At 48.3% G+C, this 17914-nt stretch overlaps 1 protein-coding gene across 3 annotated transcripts in view; it reads left to right on the top strand.

Moving 5' to 3' along the window:
- sptb (spectrin, beta, erythrocytic) overlaps positions 1-17914 on the top strand; it is a 37702-nt gene that overhangs the window by 11467 nt on the left and 8321 nt on the right. For all 3 annotated transcript variants that reach the window (XM_084013157.1, XM_084013158.1, XM_084013156.1), the window contains 29 exons: positions 816-913; positions 1686-1766; positions 1905-2020; positions 2139-2251; positions 2332-2519; positions 2711-2828; positions 2951-3109; positions 3237-3539; positions 3619-3769; positions 4167-5037; positions 5117-5254; positions 5368-6127; positions 6250-6452; positions 7034-7124; positions 7455-7601; positions 7903-8169; positions 8482-8706; positions 9230-9319; positions 10634-10924; positions 11747-11877; positions 12120-12324; positions 12881-13104; positions 13195-13345; positions 13465-13709; positions 14102-14240; positions 14591-14675; positions 14957-15153; positions 15257-15339; positions 15960-16023. In XM_084013157.1, the coding sequence (XP_083869283.1) occupies positions 816-913; positions 1686-1766; positions 1905-2020; positions 2139-2251; positions 2332-2519; positions 2711-2828; positions 2951-3109; positions 3237-3539; positions 3619-3769; positions 4167-5037; positions 5117-5254; positions 5368-6127; positions 6250-6452; positions 7034-7124; positions 7455-7601; positions 7903-8169; positions 8482-8706; positions 9230-9319; positions 10634-10924; positions 11747-11877; positions 12120-12324; positions 12881-13104; positions 13195-13345; positions 13465-13709; positions 14102-14240; positions 14591-14675; positions 14957-15153; positions 15257-15339; positions 15960-16023 (5934 nt within the window). The remainder of the gene's footprint in view (positions 1-815; positions 914-1685; positions 1767-1904; positions 2021-2138; positions 2252-2331; positions 2520-2710; positions 2829-2950; positions 3110-3236; positions 3540-3618; positions 3770-4166; positions 5038-5116; positions 5255-5367; positions 6128-6249; positions 6453-7033; positions 7125-7454; positions 7602-7902; positions 8170-8481; positions 8707-9229; positions 9320-10633; positions 10925-11746; positions 11878-12119; positions 12325-12880; positions 13105-13194; positions 13346-13464; positions 13710-14101; positions 14241-14590; positions 14676-14956; positions 15154-15256; positions 15340-15959; positions 16024-17914) is intronic.

Here is a 17914-nt window from a genome sequence, read left to right as displayed (position 1 = left end):
TACAAAACTTGTGTAGAAAATAAGGAGGTATAATAAACTCTTATACTAAATATATATAAAATAGAGATAAGAATACAAGTAAAAAAATAGTAATAAGTGAAGTGAAGAGGATAAATAGAGATAACATATATAGGACTGTATATGGCGTTGTGTTTTATACAGGGGATAAATGACATTAGTGGATAAATGAGCAGTTAAATGAACTGATTGCACTGAAGATGAACTGATAGTTGGGGTTGTGTTTGCATGCAGAAACAACCAGGCTGTGAGATGTTTGTGATTGTAGTGATGCCTTCAGGTTCCGAGCCGTTATTATCTGCCGTAAGAAGCACAACGTGTCTGATCTCTCCTGGAGGGGCCAGAGATTTATTTTTAATTTGACAGCGACACGGTTATTTTTAGACACGTTAGTTCAGACGATATGGCCTCCTGCGTTATTCAAAGAAAACAAAAGTAAAAGACTTGGTTCCCGTCGTATCTTTTCAGTCTGCATGAAGCGAAGGCTAAGTTTAGCCGTCTCTCAGATCACATGACATGCTCTGATTCCCGGCCTTCCATCAGCTGGAAGTCGGGTTTGGGTTTGTGAGAATGGAGTCAGCTAACTAAGTTGTGTTGTTCCTAAATAAAAGCCTCCCCCAGCTGTAATAAATACCACTTTGCCGACATGTTCCCCCGCCGCTGCGTCCGATTAGCGACATGCTACCATCGCTCACGTTTTCTGCTCTCTGCTGCGATTGTTCTCGTTTGATTGTGAAACCACAGCGTCATTAGTCCCGTTCCATTATTCACCATCCAGCTGCTCGTGTTTCTCTCAGATCCAGGACATCGTCGTGGAAACGGGCCAGGCCGACCAGAAGGAGACGCGCTCGGCCAAGGACGCTCTTCTTCTGTGGTGCCAGATGAAAACGGCGGGGTAAGTGGGACGCGTGACCTCTGACCTCACCGAGCTGCTGGAAATGAGCTCTGAGCGTTGGCATGAGAATCAGCTCCTGAGCACAGCTGGACGTCTTTTTAGTGATTAAAGACTTGTATTGTTTTAGTTTCCCAGGTTCTTGTTTGCATATTTAATATTCTATGAAAAGCATCTTTGAACATCCTTCTATAAATAACATCAGTTACTATTTTTATTATGAAACGGGTTTTCAAAAAGCAGCTGCAATCTGTGTTGTTTATTAAATATGTCCATTTAAACCACAGTTAAACTTTACATCATTTACAGAGTTACTGTATATTTAATAAACCACCATGCCAGTAAGGAGGATAGAGGATTTTCTTTTCTCGAGGAGTAGTTTAGTATTTTGGGATCAATGTGAAGTTACTGTGAGTTAGCTTAGCTTAGCATAAAGACTGGAAACAAGGGGGAACAGCTAGCCTAGCACTGTCCACAGGTCAAAGGTTATGTGCCGGGCTGGTTTGTGACAGATCCTCAGATTCATACATATCCTAAAGGTCGAAGTTCTTCATGGAGGGTCGTGATTAGTTGGATTCTGTCATATTTCACATTCTGTACGTCTAAATGTCGTGATCTTTTGAGCAAACGGCGTAATGCCTCCGGTCTGAGTCGGATCAGAAGTAAGACTGTGAAGAGAAGCCAGAACCAGATCCCAGACGTTGATTCTAAACAGGAGCTCCTCAGCTATGTCCTTGTGTTCGCTCAGTGACGTCCTCGGCCGTTGTTCTTGCAGATATCCCAACATCAACATCAGGAACTTCACCACCAGCTGGAAGGACGGCATGGCCTTCAACGCTCTCATACACAAACACCGGTAAGGAGATGAATGTCCCAAACCACTCAACCACGTCTGACATGTAAACACCGGTGAACACGTCTGCTCAGTGTCACATTCTTCTCTCTCATTTTTCTTTCTTTTGCTCTCTTAATCCCTCCATCTTTCTCCTCCAAGGCCCGACCTGGTGGACTATAACACCCTGAAGAGGTCCAACCCGACCCACAACCTCCACAACGCCTTCAACGTGGCGGAGCAGCAGCTCGGCGTCACCAAGCTGCTGGACCCCGAAGGCGAGTGGCTGCTCCGTCACGTAGAGCCGAATGTTTATGAGCGTTGAGCCGGGTGGAAACAGAAGACCAGATATGGTCTCTGAGCTCGGCGGAGTCTGACTGTCTGTTTGTTTTGTAGATGTGTTCACAGAGAACCCAGACGAGAAGTCCATCATCACGTACGTGGTGGCATTTTACCACTACTTCTCCAAGATGAAGCAGCTCGCCGTCGAGGGAAAGAGAGTTGGGAAGGTGAGGTGGAAAGATGACGCAGCAGCGCCACGGTTGTGTTTCCCTGCTTCCCTGATCGCCCCTTTGACCTCCTCCTGCAGGTCCTGGATCACGCCATCGAGACGGAGAAGATGATCGAGAAGTACGAGACGCTGGCGTCGGAGCTGCTGACGTGGATCGAGCAGACCATCGTCGTGCTGAACAACCGGAAGCTGGCCAACTCTCTGACGGGCGTCCAGCAGCAGCTTCAGGCCTTCAACACCTACCGCACGGTGGAGAAGCCGCCCAAGTGAGTCCGGCCGAGGCTTCCGTCACGCTCCAGCATGTGTCTCTACTACTACTGATAATTATTGTTCTTTTAATACATTGCACAGTTATAGTAATAGAATATAAATACTCCGCACAAACATGAGATCATGCAGGAATTATAAAGAAGGAGGCTCTTCCTCGTATCTTAATTATATGTTTGTTTTCTTCCAGGTTCCAGGAGAAGGGGAACCTGGAGGTTCTGCTGTTCACCATCCAGAGCCGCATGAGGGCCAACAACCAGAGGGTCTACACGCCCAAGGAGGGAGTCCTGGTGGCGGATATCAACAGGGTGAGGAGGGCCGTCTTTCCTTCCCATTAATTTCTAACAGATTAATTGTATGGTGTATAAAATTGCAGAAAATTCAAGCGTAGCCCATCGCAATCCCAATGAGATGTCTCCCCCCCCCCCAGGCCTGGGAGCGTCTGGAGAGGGCGGAGCATGATCGGGAGCGAGTCCTCAGAGACGAGCTGATCAGACAGGAGAAGCTGGAACAGATGGCGAGAAGATTCGACAGGAAGGCGGCCATGAGGGAGACGTGGCTCCTGGAGAACCAGAGACTAGTCGCTCAGGTGAGACCGACATCCGCCCAAAACTCATGCAGCACATTTGGAGGAAAACTCCACGGGGCACCTTGAAGTAAAAGTACACTATCTCACAGTACCAATACTACAAACAAGCTCCTCCCCTTCTCCTCAGGATAACTTCGGTTACGACCTCCCAGCGGTGGAGGCGGCGAAGAAGAAGCACGACGCCATCGAGACGGACATCTCGGCGTACGAGGAGCGCGTTCAGGTGCTGGTGGACATCTCCAAGGAGCTGGAGGCGGAGCGTTACCATGACGCCAAGCGCATCGACGTGCGGAAGGACAACATCCTGCGCCTGTGGGACTACCTGCAGGAGCTGCTGAAGGCCCGCCGGGCCCGGCTGGACAAGAACCTGACCCTGCAGAGGATCTTCCAGGAGATGCTGTACATCATCACCTGGATGGACGACATGAAGGTGCAGCTGGAGGCCACGTTCACCGACCCATAACACTTACTTCCCACACACACTGATCCTCTGTTCCTCCTCTCTTTAGGCCCGACTCATGTCACCTGACTTTGGGAAACACCTGCTGGAGGTGGAGGACTTGTTGCAGAAGCACGCTCTGCTGGAGAAGGACATCGCTCTGCAGGCGGAGAGGGTGCAGAGCGCCAGCGCTGCTGCGCTCACGTTCGCCAACGGAGACAGTAAGTGCAGATGATCATGTTCCAGATGTTAGAGGTTCGATACCCAAGGCCTGAGGAAACATCTCACTGGAGGCTTCGTCTGGACCTGCTTACATAGTCTTTGATCAGATATTTCCATCTTTTTCATTTCAAATCCGGAGATTATTTATTCAAATAATAAACAAAGGTGTAGAAAATCAGACGAAGGTATTGTTTTGGTATCTATCGTATCACATGGTATAATATCTATGTATATTATATCTATGGTATTGAAATATTTCATACACCTGAATTCAAACTACGTTAAGTGCAATTAATCTGTTAGTTATTTCAAATTTAACAAACGTATAAAAAGGTTAACATTGGCTCATTAATATTACATATATAATGATGATATTGCTGGGCATTTCCCCCCCAGGCTACAAGCCATGTGACCCTCAGGTGATCCGTGAGCGGGTGGAGCACCTGGACCTGTGCTACCAGGAGCTCTGTGCCCTGGCGGCCCAGCGAAGGGCTCGCCTGGAGGAGTCCCGCCTCTTCTGGAACTTCCTGTGGGAGTTGGCGGAGCTGGAGAGCTGGATCCGAGAGAAGGAGCACATCTTCTCCTCCTTGGATTACGGCAAGGACCTGACGAGCGTGCTGGTGCTCCAGAGCAAGCACAGCGCCTTCGAGGACGAGCTCGCCGCCCGCCGCGCCAACTTCCACCAGGTCCTGGCCGAAGGAGACGAGATGATCCAGGCCAAGCACTTCGGCTCCCCGAAGGTCCAGGAGTGCGCGGACGACATCCGGCGGCAGTGGCAGCAGCTGGAGGAGCTGGCCGCCTTCCGTACACAGAACCTCCAGGACACCCAGAGGTTCTTCCAGTTCCAGGGAGACGCCGACGATCTCAAGGCCTGGCTGCTGGACGCCAAGAGGCAGATGAGCAGCGACGACGTGGGCCACGACGAGTACACCACCCAGCGGCTGCTGAGAAAGCACAAGGACCTGAAGAACGCCGCGGTGAAGAACGGAGCCACCATCGAGGCTCTGTCCAGGCAGGCCAACGCGCTGCCGGAGGAGCTGCAGAACACGCCGGACATCCAGCGGCGCCTGAAGGACATCAAGGACCTGTACATGGAGCTCATGTCGCTGGCTGACCTGCGGCAGAAGAAGCTGGACGACGCCATGGCCCTGTACACCATCTTCAGTGAGACGGACGCCTGCGAGCTGTGGATGGGGCAGAAGGAGACGTGGTTGGTGGGCTTGGAGGTGCCCGACAAGCTGGAGGACTTGGAAGTAGTACAGAACAGGTACGAAGGATGTTCATGTCCAAAACCTGAAAACCATGTTTGTTTGAGTCCATGCATCATGTGTATATCTGGTTTCCAGGTTGAGCATTCTGGCTCAAGATATGGCAAACGTTCAGTCGAGGGTGGACAACGTCAATAAAACCGTGAAACAGCTGGAGGAGAGCCGACACCCTCGGACGAAAGAGGTCAAAGAATGTCAGACACGACTGAATAAGAGGTGCTTTCCACATATCATCTGTTTATCATACGCTTCATACATCCGTTTGTAATCAGATCTGAGGTTTCATTAAAGCCACTAAACATAAAGTGAATCTTCTGATGATCTTCCAGGTGGGAGGCCTTCAAGGCCATGGTGGAGGACAAGAAGAGGAAAGTGGATTCTGCCGCGAGTCTCAACAACTACGGGCTGGAGTGTGACGAGACGGAGACCTGGATCAAGGACAAGACGCGAGTCATCGAGTCCACACAGGACTTGGGCAACGACCTGGCGGCCGTCATGACCATCCAGAGGAAGCTGTGCGGCATGGAGCGGGATCTGGCCGCCATCGACAACAAGCTCACCTTCCTGAGGAAGGAGGCTGACCAGCTGGCCACGGACCACCCGGACATCGCCGACGACATCTTGGCCCGCAGACGGGAGCTGGACGCCGCCTGGGACACGCTGAGGAGGACCCTGAAAGACCGAGAGGACTCCTTGGGCGAGGTCAGCAAGTTACAGACCTTCCTCCAGGACATGGACGACTTCCAGTCCTGGCTTTTCAAGACCCAGAAGGCCGTGGCGTCGGAGGAGACGCCCGCCACGCTGCCGGAGGCCGAGGAGGAGCTCAGCCTCCACGACGCTGTGCGTGAAGACATAAGCAACCACGAGGAGGACTACCACCGCGTCAGGGACACCGGCGCCCAGGTCACCCAGGAGCAGGAGGACGACCCTCAGTACCAGCAGCTGCAGAAGAGGCTGGAGGGGCTGGACCGCGGCTGGGTGGAACTCCAGAAGATGTGGGACAGCCGCAAGAACTTCCTGGACCAGGGTCTGGGCTACCAGCAGTTCATGAGGGATGGCAAGGCTGTGGAGGCCATCCTCAACAACCAGGTACTGTCTGCAGGTGTATGTTTGTAAAGACTTGAAGGAGAGGCTTAGCTTCGGGGGGAGGGGTTGGTGATGCTCCAAGTATTTTAAAGATTGTCAGTTACAAGGCTGGTTGTCTGTTCCAGGAGTACACCTTGGCCCACATCGACAAGCCGGACAACCTGGCCGGGGCCGAGAAAGCGCTGAAGAAGCATGAGGACTTCGTGAGCACCATGGAGGCCAATGAGGACAAGATCGATGGAGCTCTGCTGGCCGGACAGCGGCTGGTGGACGGCAACAACCTGTACGCCGGGAAGGTGCAGGACAAGGTGGACCGGATCCGAGACAGGTGGGTTCAGGGGGCGTGTCTTCGCTGTCCGTTTACTTTTCCACAATCAGTCATTTTTTAACAGAAAGTAGTTTACAGCTGATAGACAGAGTACATCAGAGGAAACTTACGGGAAGGATTGAGGACTAATGAAGACAGGGAAAGTGATGCAGACTTATTCATTCTTGCTGTTTGCTCCGTATGAGGCCCAGCGATGCTTCCTTTCTGTCCTCCTGAGTGTAAAATCGACTTTTAACCAACTTCAGAGACGTTCAGCACCTCAACACTCTCTGATGAATACTGTACTGACCTCATGTAGAAACAGTCCTGTTTTCTTTTGTGGCTCAGCAGTGAATCAGCCTTCCTATCACTGCATCATTATTGACAACACAGAAGCCCGGGCGCTTGTCCCATTAACTCTCACGCTGCAGCCTGCTAGACAGGCGCCGTCGTGGATATTGATCACGACGTGAGAGCGATGCTTCACGGCCGGCTGGAAGAGGATGACTGCGTTTGTCTGCGTGGAGGGAGGAGCTCCATCGCAGACGGAGATGTTGAATCAGGGTTGTCATTTTTAATGACTCTTCTTGTTCCACCTCCAGGCGAGACGAGAACCAGCGGAGAGCACGGGAGGTGTCGGAAAAACTCAGAGACAACCGCGACCTGCAGCACTTCCTGCAAAACACTCAGGATGTGAGTTCACCGCCAGTCACGTGACATCAATTAGTGCGTTAATGATTCACTTCATCATCCTTCACGGAGACGCGACACCACAGAGTCAAACTGCTGTTTTCTGATTACTTGACGAGACTTCGGCAGATTAAATTCACGTCTCTGTTTGGGATTCCCATTTGGCTTGTTGGTGAACGCTCTGTGTTGAAAGATAAAGAAGTAAATCCCAGTCAAACAATGTGAAATGCTGACTGATGTTTCCATGACGTTTTAGTTTTTTTTTTTAATCTCCTTTTTGTTCTTTTCTTGTTGCTAATCCCTCGTACCCCCTGTTCCCTCTGCGGGCCTCAGCTGACTGTGTGGATCAACGAGAAGATGCTGACGGCTCAGGACACGTCGTACGACGAGGCCAGGAACCTCCACAGCAAGTGGCTGAAGCACCAGGCCTTCATGGCTGAGCTGGCCTCCAACAAGGACTGGCTGACCAGCCTAGACCAGGTCTGTAGGGCCGGGTATGAGGCTAGAGCTGCAGGGAGAACCGAGGGGAAATCATGGTTTTAAATGTCCTTTACAGCGTGTTTCTTTTGTCTTCTGGTGTTTGATGTCACCTTGCTGCTGAATGTGCTTTATAAATATTTGTTTTGCTTTGTTATCTTTGTTTTATAAAAGATTAAAGACTTAATATTTACATTGCCTTCCTCTATTAGCAGCTTCAGGTACAGCTTGAGGTCATGTGTTTTCCCCGGTGGAGCGTTACCGTGGTAACAACACCATCCTCTCTGTGTGTGTGTGGCTGCAGGAGGGTCAGGAGCTCATGGAGTCCAAGCCGGAGTTCGAGCCCGTCGTGACGGAGCGTCTGGCCGATCTCCACCAGCTGTGGGAGAAGCTGGAGTCCACGACTCAGGAGAAAGCCCGGCTGCTGTTCGACGCCAACCGCTCCGAGCTGTTCGACCAGAGCCTGGCCGACATGAAGACGTGGCTCGGCGGGCTGCAGCAGCAGCTGCACGCCGGGGACGAGGACGTCAAGGACCTGACCAAAGCCAACATCCTGCTCAAGAAGCACCAGGTGTGTCTCAGTCAGTGTGTTCACTTCATTCTGGGTCTGCAGGCACTTCTTAAAGCACGTGGAGTTCAAATGTCAGCGTGGAGGATGAACTTTGAGCTTCTGTGTCAGATCTGTATCTGTGTTTCCTGTAAAATCTAAATGTTAAAAGAGCAACTGGAACGGCTTCTAGATTATATTTCAGTTGGATAAAGTTTCATGAAATCCGAAGCTGTAAACCATCACAAACACAAACAGCCAGAGGAACTAACTCTGGGTTGGTCTACCCTCCGCTACCTCCTGATCCCGTCCTGATCATCTGTTTCCTGTAATCAGCTGACGGAGAACCAGGTGCGTGACCGAACGCGGGAGCTGGAGGAGCTCCAGGAGGCCGTCAGGAAGCACGGCGGCGGCGGGGAGGACCGGCCGGAGCTGGAGGCCGAGCAGCAGGCCCTGCAGAGGGACTTCCAGCAGCTCCTCACACCGATGGCCCAGCGCAAATCCAAGCTGGAGGCCGGCAAGGCGGTCCACCAGTTCTACAGGGACCTGGCTGATGAGCTCGTAAGGATCCAATCCAACGTTAAAGTGGTGAAACTCTCAGGAAATGATTGAAATAGAGGAGCTGGACTACTGTTAGTGTTTGAATGACAGGAGGAGAACCCCCCCCCACAAAGAAACGATAACTTATCAATTTAGAAATGAAGTTTTCAATTATAGTTTGTGCTTTTGGTATGCGAGAGAGGAGGACCATGAAATTGAGTCTGCAGGTGAATCTGGGTAGAAAGCTTTAATCCCTTATTGGTTTCTCCTGAATCCAGTAACGTCTGGTGGAGGAGGCGTTTACAGAAATGGTTTTCTGTGTGAGAAATATTATAGATATAAGAAAGGCTCTCAACAACTTTTTAATCTTTTTTTATTGTGTGTGTGAATCTTAGATCTGTCAAGCTGATCCTCAAAAGAAACTCCGTATTATTATTTTTTCATTCTTCTTCTTCTTCTCCTCTGCATCTTCCTCCTCCTCATCTTCCTCCTCCTCCTCTGCATCTTCCTCCTCCTCTTCCTCCTCCTCCTCCTCCTCCTCCAGCTGTGGATCGAGGAGAGGATGCCCCTGGCGATGTCACAAGAGCACGGCCACAATCTTCAGACTGTCCAGATGCGGCTGAAGAAGAACCAGGTGAGGCTTTTTTCAGCTGCATTTTTTATATATAATATATATATATATATATATATATATATATATATATATATATATATATATATATGTTTATACTTCTGCTCCTAAATGATGTTTTTACTATTTATTTCATGGTCGATTCATTATTATTTTTTTAATCAATTTTGTTCTGATTAAATTCGATTTAATGTCAGTAAACAGTCTCAACGTGCCGAAGGCAGTTTTTTTTTAAATTGCTCATTTTTACTCACCAAGAGTTCAAAATACAAGAGATTATTAATTAGATGTTTAATTAAGAATTAATTAAGAACATGCAACTGTTTGGTACTTTTATAACTTTTCTTGCTTGAAAAATAACTTAATTATGAGTGAATGATGAAAATAGTTGCTGGTTAATCCTCGTTCATTTTTGCATGTTTGTGGTTGAACACCATCATGTGGTCTCGGTTGAACACCATCAGGTGGTCTCTGTTTAACACCATCACGTGGTCTCGGTTGAACACCATCATGTGGTCTCGGTTGAACACCATCATGTGGTCTCGGTTGAACACCATCATGTGGTCTCTGTTGAACACCATCATGCGGTCTCGGTTGAACACCATCATGTGGTCTCGGTTGAACACCATCATGTGGTCTCTGTTGAACACCATCATGCGGTCTCGGTTGAACACCATCATGTGGTCTCTGTTGAACACCATCATGCGGTCTCTGTTGATCACCATCATGTGGTCTCGGTTGAACACCATCATGTGGTCTAGGTTGAACACCATCATGTGGTCTCGGTTGAACACCATCATGTGGTCTCGGTTGAACACCATCACGTGGTCTCTGTTGAACACCATCATGCGGTCTCGGTTGAACACCATCATGTGGTCTCTGTTGAACACCATCATGCGGTCTCGGTTGATCACCATCATGTGGTCTCGGTTGAACACCATCATGTGGTCTAGGTTGAACACCATCATGTGGTCTCGGTTGAACACCATCATGTGGTCTCGGTTGAACACCATCACGTGGTCTCTGTTGAACACCATCATGCGGTCTCGGTTGAACACCATCATGTGGTCTCTGTTGAACACCATCATGCGGTCTCGGTTGATCACCATCATGTGGTCTCGGTTGAACACCATCATGTGGTCTCGGTTGAACACCATCACGTGGTCTCTGTTGAACACCATCATGCGGTCTCGGTTGAACACCATCATGCGGTCTCTGTTGAACACCATCATGCGGTCTCGGTTGAACACCATCATGTGGTCTCGGTTGAACACCATCACGTGGTCTCGGTTGAACACCATCATGCCGTCCTTTCAGACGCTGCAGAAGGAGATCGAAGGCCACGAGCCTCGCGTGGACGAGGTGCTCCAGCGAGGAAGGAGGATGGCGGAGGCTGCCGGCGCCGAAGGTCGCCCGGAGGCGGAGCGCATTGCGGAGCAGCTGACGGAGCTGGAGGAGGCGTGGGCGAGGCTGCAGGACGAGATGGCCCAACGCAGGGCGAGGCTGAGCAACGCCAGCTCGGCCCAGCATTACTACAACGACGCGGAGGAGGCCGAGGCCTGGATCGGGGAGCAGGAGCTCTACATGATCGCCGATGAGAAGGCCAAGGTGAGGAAGGATGGATCAGCAGATGTTATTATTAAATAAAACAAGACGTATCACGTGCAGTAATAGTGGCTTTGGATGCATTAACATGATTACATGGTTCGGGTTTCATTAGGTTTCTGTGGTCCCTCTATTGAGAGGTGGCTTTGCTCTATTCTGCATCCCCTTTGTATAATTTCATAGCTGTCCTCCTCCTCCTCCTCTCTCCTCCTCCTCCTCTTCCTCCTCTCCTCTCCTCCTCCTCCTCTCCTCTCCTCCTCCTCCTCCTCCTCCTCTCCTCTTCCTCCTCCTCCTCCTCTCCTCTTCCTCCTCCTCCTCTCCTCTCCTCCTCTTCCTCCTCCTCTCCTCTCCTCTCCTCGTCCTCTCCTCCTCCTCTCCTCTCCTCCTCTTCCTCCTCCTCTCCTCCTCCTCTCCTCTTCCTCCTCCTCCTCTCCTCCTCCTCCTCCTCTCCTCCTCTCCTCTCCTCCTCTCCTCCTCCTCCTCCTCCTCTCCTCCTCCTCTCCTCCTCCTCCTCCTCCTCCTCCTCTCCTCTCCTCCTCTTCCTCCTCCTCTCCTCCTCCTCCTCTCCTCACCTCCTCTCCTCCTCCTCCTCTCTTCCTCCTCCTCTCCTCCTCCTCTCCTCTTCCTCTTCCTCTCCTCATTCTCCTCCTCCTCCTCTCCTCTTCTTCCTCCTCTCCTCCTCCTCCTCTCCTCTTCCTCCTCATCCTCTCCTCCTCCTCCTCCTCCTCTCCTCTCCTCTCCTCCTCTTCCTCCTCCTCTCCTCCTCCTACTCCTCTCCTCTCCTCCTCTTCCTCCTCCTCTCCTCTCCTCCTCCTCCTTGTCCAGGATGAGCAGAGTGCCTTGCTGATGCTGAAGCGTCACATGATCCTGCAGACGGCCGTGGACGACTACGCCTCCTCCATCCAGCAGCTGGCCGGCCGCGCCCAGCGCATGTTTGGCGAGGAGCATCCTGACGGGTCGGTGAACATGCATCTCGGAGAGATTTGAGTAGAAACGACGGATCTGATGATGTTAATTCACTCGTGTTGTCCTCATCAGGCCGATAAGAGAGGCAAACATTTAAAGGCTGATCATTCTTGTATCCTAATCACACGCCTCATCTCGAGTAAACTCAAATCCAATCTCGTTGCCGTTTTCTCATTACTTCCATCCCGCCTGCATCTGATTTCCTTCGTCCACCTTCACCTCCTCTCTGCAGGGAGGAAATCCTGCGGCGCCAGGGCCAGGTGGACAAGCAGTACGCGGGGCTGAAGGAGCTGTCGGAGGAGCGCCGCAGGAAACTGGACCACACCTACCACCACTTCCTGCTGTGCGTGATGGTGGAGGACCTGGAGCACTGGATCGCAGAGAGGGACACGGTGGCCTCCTCCCAGGAGATGGGCCAGGACCTGGACCACGTCACGGTAATCAGAGGGGGCGAAAAACGCTGAGTCATGCTCTGAGATGGTTGGTTGGGCTCATATTTCACTACAATCTGCTTTTTATCATCTCAAATAAACCAAAAGAGCAACAATATCTGTCTTTGTGTGATAGATGCTTCTCTATCAAGCAGACTTTTATGTATTTAACGGTTTTATTATTACATTTTTATTTGTATTCCTCGTGTGTCTCAAACTGTTGCACCTCTGTGTGAAAGTTTGTTTGATTGATGTTGGAGAAAGTTCTGAAATGCACTTTTTTTTCCCACACATTTTTATCTCATTTGGAGCCGTTATGAGACCGTTCTGCCCACTGACTAGAATTTCTACATTAAAGAAAACTGAAAAATCGAAACTGAATATGAAATGATGGAGAGTTTTCTTCCTTTTCCTTTTCTGTAAAGAACTAAAGTGATCACAGATCATTGGTATTCTCGCCTCGCTGTGTGGCTTCAAAACAGCAATTTCACCATCCACTTTTTTAGTTTGTTGACTGTAATTAAAAACAAAAACATATCTTCTCTCACGTCGTTTCCTTCAGCTTCTGAGGGAGAAGTTCCGTGAGTTTGCCCGGGAGACGGGGATGGGCGGGCAGGAGCGCGTGGACGCCGTCAACCAGACGATAGACGAGCTGATCGAGGCCGGCCACGCCGAGGCGGCCGCCATGGCGGAGTGGAAGGACACCATCAACGAGAGCTGGGCCGACCTGCTGGAGCTCATCGACACCCGGGCTCAGCTCCTCACCACCTCCTACGAGCTGCTCAAGTGAGGAACACTGACCAAAAACACGGATGGATTGATGCTATTTAAGAGAGAATGTGATGAGACTGAGGGATCCATCCTGTTTTATTCCAGGTACTTTGACGATGGGAAGGAGTTAGTGGCTCAGATCCATGACAAGCAGAAGGAGCTTCCCGATGACGTGGGAGAGGACTTCAGCAAAGCCGAGTCCTTCCACAGAATGCACGCCGCCTTCGAGAGAGACATCACCGCCCTCGGCAAACAGGTACGACATTGAATATCTTCTAACGCTCGTGTATGTTGCATCTTGCCCTCGAGACTCGTCGTGATGTCATATAAAATCTGCTGTTTCCTTCAGTAACATGTTGATCCTCCGTCTCCCAGGTCCAACAGTTTCAGGAGACCGCTTCGCGGCTTCACGCCCAGTATGCAGGCGGCCAAGCGGACGCCATCCAGGCCGCGGAGCGGGCGGTGGTGGAGGCCTGGAAGGGCCTGCTGGACGCCTGCGACGGCCGCAGGGCCCGGCTGGTGGACACGGCGGAGAAGTTCCGCTTCTTCACCATGGTGCGAGACCTGATGGCCTGGATGGAGAGCACCATCCAGCAGATCGAGACTCAGGAGAAACCCAGGTGAACTAGGTTTCTATGAGATATTCAGTGAATTTCAGCTCCGTATCAACATTCTGAACAGCAGCTGGATGTTCCCGACATCTGATTCAGACGGATGAAGAACACTCGAAGCCTCGCCCTTTGAGTTTTACTCACATTGATCTCTTTTGGACCTGATTTTTACGTCCCAGATTTCAAAGTCAAGGAGGAAATTAACTTGTTTATTGGCTCACATCACCAATATTATCTTAACACTTCTCTCTTTATGAGACTATTTATCTTATTTGTAGGATTGATGTTTTGTACGAGATAAAAACCCTCGTAAACTTGCCAGAAGCTGGTGGTTAGTGGTGCAGTTCCAGCTCCTACCAACAGATGGAGATAAGCTGATCTCTTCCCTCCTCGGCGTTTAGGGACGTCTCGTCCGTGGAGCTCCTGCAGAAGTACCACCAGGGGATCCGCTCGGAGGTGGAAGCCCGGGGAGCAACGTTCACGGAGTGCATGGACCTCGGCTCGGCCCTGCTGACCCGCCAGCACCGAGACTCTGCTGAGGTCAGACTTCTCATCCTCAGCTGGGCCTCACATCGCTGCCTTCATTACATTTAATTACTTTTCTGGGAGCGATTGTTCTTGTCTGGCACAATGGAACCAATTGGTTTGCCAGGAAAAAAAGAAAAAAAAGAAAGATCCACTCATCTTTCTGTCATCAGGGAGACCATAAAGCAAACATTAATTAAAGGAATGGAAAAGCAGCCAAAAGAATTTAAATAAGCAGTTGACCCCGGCCTGAATTTACCGTGGGTTAATTACCCACAATGCTCTTTGTGAGAGGATAATAACCGGCTCGGGCTGAGATGTTCAATAATGCTGATGTGTAACTGCAAACTGTGTGACTGCTTCAGATCAAAGACAAGCTGGTGCAGCTGACGGAGAAGAGGAAGGAGATGATGTTCAAGTGGGACGACAGATGGGACTGGCTCCGACTCTGTGAGTAAAACTAATCCTGTACATGCATCGTTCCATTCAACTACTCTCAATATCACTATATATACACACTATACTATATATATATATATATATATATATATATATATATATATATATATGACCATACTTTACTCCAAATGTCTGTAAAATAAACGTCATCCATTTAAAAATGTTTTTCTCACAACCTTCCTCCTCCTAAGTCCACCTAACATGCAGCATTAATATGCATTACTGTGTAACGACACTGTAAAAAGTCTCCTGGTTGCCATGGTTACCCCTAGTGCTGGAGGTGTGCCAGTTTGCGCGGGACGCCTCGGTGGCGGAGGCCTGGCTGATCGCCCAGGAGCCCTACGTGTCCAGCAGAGACCTGGGTCACACGGTGGACGAGGTGGAGAAGCTCCTGAAGAGACACGAGGCCTTCGAGAAGTCCACGGCCACCTGGGAGGAACGCTTCTCTGCACTGGAGCGCCTCACCACGGTACCAACACACGCATCACTATACAGCCATACATCCTAATGTAGGTCCTAAACGGGATGAATGAATGCATTAGGGATGAGAACACTTCCCTGCTGTGTTGCAGCTGGAGCTGTTGGAGCTGAGAAATCAGCAACAGGAGATGGAGCAGTTCATTAAAGAAGAGCAGCAGTCCGATAAGGACAGCAGGTACAGGTTCCACACTCTACGAAGCATGGTGCGGCATGCAAATATCACAGTGTAGTATGTCGGGAAAAATCATAAAAAGTTGTATGATAGAGTTGGTAGAATGACGAAAAAGGTCGACATGCTATATTATGACTTTTTAAACAAAGTTATACTTTTTTTTCTTTAAAAATGTAACTTTGGCTTTGTATGAGAATTTGCTGTGCGTACTATACAATGTGCTTTTATGACTTTTTATGACATTTTATGAAATTTGTGGACTGACTTATACTTAAAAAGTCATATATATTGTATTTTTTTATTTTATGATTTTTTTATTTTTCCAATATAATATAATTTTGTCGACTTTTTTGTAAAATCTCGACCTCGACTTTTATGACTTTTTGTTTTAAATGTGACTTTTGCTTTTTATGAGTTTTGATTTTTCCAACATTTTATGAATTTTGTCGACTTTTTTGTAAAATCTCGACCTCGACTTTTCTGACTTTTTTTTTAAAATGTGACTTTTGCTTTTTATGAGTTTTGATTTTTCCAACATTTTATGAATTTTGTAAAATAGACTTTTATGACTTTTTATTTTTTAAATGTGACTTTTTCTCCCCATTGTACCGTCGTTCCTCCAGGAGAGAAGACACAGGCTTTGTAGAAGAATCTTCACAGCTCGGCACCGTGGAGGAACACACTCTGGTTCGTAACAACACCGTCCTGTTCAGTGGCGGCGCCAGAGTATTTTTTCTGGTTCAACTACGGTTACGTTAACAGCCGGGACCCGAGTGGTCATCTTCCCCTGCAGGTGTCAACGGTGCGTCCGTAGTTTTATCCAACACGCCTGCCACCGCCATCTGTTGTTCCGTCCGACGACGTTTAAAAACAAATGTATCCATGATCAATTTTGACCAGCTTACTAACGTTAACATAACGTGAGTGACTATAAGCCGCTAACGCGAACTGCTAGAGCCAGGTAGCTTACAAACTAGTAGCCTGCTGTCTCTGTGTCGAGCATACACTAAAAGCGGGCTCACATGAGTGACGTTTACGTACGGACAGTACAGTCTGTTAATGAACCCAGATATGTGACAGTTGTCATCGCAGCTGCCTGAATGCCGTTACGACGTGACGTGGTGGTGCTGTTGAACTCCGCACTTTTCACATGGGAGAGAGAGTGGGATGTGACATGTATCAAAGGATCTCCAGCCGGGATTCGAACCTGAGGCTGCTGCATATATGCAGACATGGGTAAATGGCATGCACTCTAACCAGTCAACCACCTGCCTGCCATGAATAAGCCTTTTTATAACTATTTTGCACTCACTACACTCAGATTTTGATTGACACGCGATATAGAAGCATATGTTAGGACTTTTACATAATTTTTACAACATTTTATGAATTTTGTCGATTTTTCACTTTTTTTTCGACATGCTATAGTATGACTTTTTTTTTCCCTGAAAAAGTTGACCATGGCTTTTTATGGCTGTTTTGGACTCACTACACTGAGACTAGGCGCGTCAAGCGAGATGAGCGATTTTTATGCCTTTTTAACTATTTTAAATATTTTTTTATGAATATATCCTGACTGACTTTTTCGTGAATTTTCGACGTGCTATAGACTTTTTTTTGGGGGGTGGGGGGGAATATGACTAAGCCTTTTTATAACTATTTTGCACTCACTACACTCAGATTTTGATTGACACGCGATATAGAAGCATATGTTAGGACTTTTACATCATTTTTACAACATTTTATGAATTTTGTCGATTTTTCACTTTTTTTTCGACATGCTATAGTATGACTTTTTTTTTCCCTGAAAAAGTTGACCATGGCTTTTTATGGCTGTTTTGGACTCACTACACTGAGACTAGGCGCGTCAAGCGAGATGAGCGATTTTAATGCCTTTTTAACAATTTTAAATATTTTTTTATGAATATATGCTGACTGACTTTTTCGTGAATTTTCGACGTGCTATAGACTTAATTTTGGGGGGGTGGGGGGGAATATGACTAAGCCTTTTTATAACTATTTTGCACTCACTACACTCAGATTTTGATTGACACGCGATATAGAAGCATATGTTAGGACTTTTACATCATTTTTACAACATTTTATGAATTTTGTCGATTTTTCACTTTTTTTTCGACATGCTATAGTATGACTTTTTTTTTCCCTGAAAAAGTTGACCATGGCTTTTTATGGCTGTTTTGGACTCACTACACTGAGACTAGGCGCGTCAAGCGAGATGAGCGATTTTTATGCCTTTTTAACTATTTTAAATATTTTTTTATGAATATATCCTGACTGACTTTTTCGTGAATTTTCGACGTGCTATAGACTTTTTTTTGGGGGGTGGGGGGGAATATGACTAAGCCTTTTTATAACTATTTTGCACTCACTACACTCAGATTTTGATTGACACGCGATATAGAAGCATATGTTAGGACTTTTACATCATTTTTACAACATTTTATGAATTTTGTTGATTTTTCACTTTTTTTTCGACATGCTATAGTATGACTTTTTTTTTCCCTGAAAAAGTTGACCATGGCTTTTTATGGCTGTTTTGGACTCACTACACTGAGAC

The sequence above is a fragment of the Eutrigla gurnardus genome (genome assembly GCF_963514095.1).
Source record: "Eutrigla gurnardus genome assembly, chromosome: 7".
Taxonomy (NCBI): Eukaryota; Metazoa; Chordata; class Actinopteri; order Perciformes; family Triglidae; genus Eutrigla; species Eutrigla gurnardus.
Note: the sequence above shows the minus strand (reverse complement) of the source record. Positions and strands in the feature narration are given on the sequence as shown.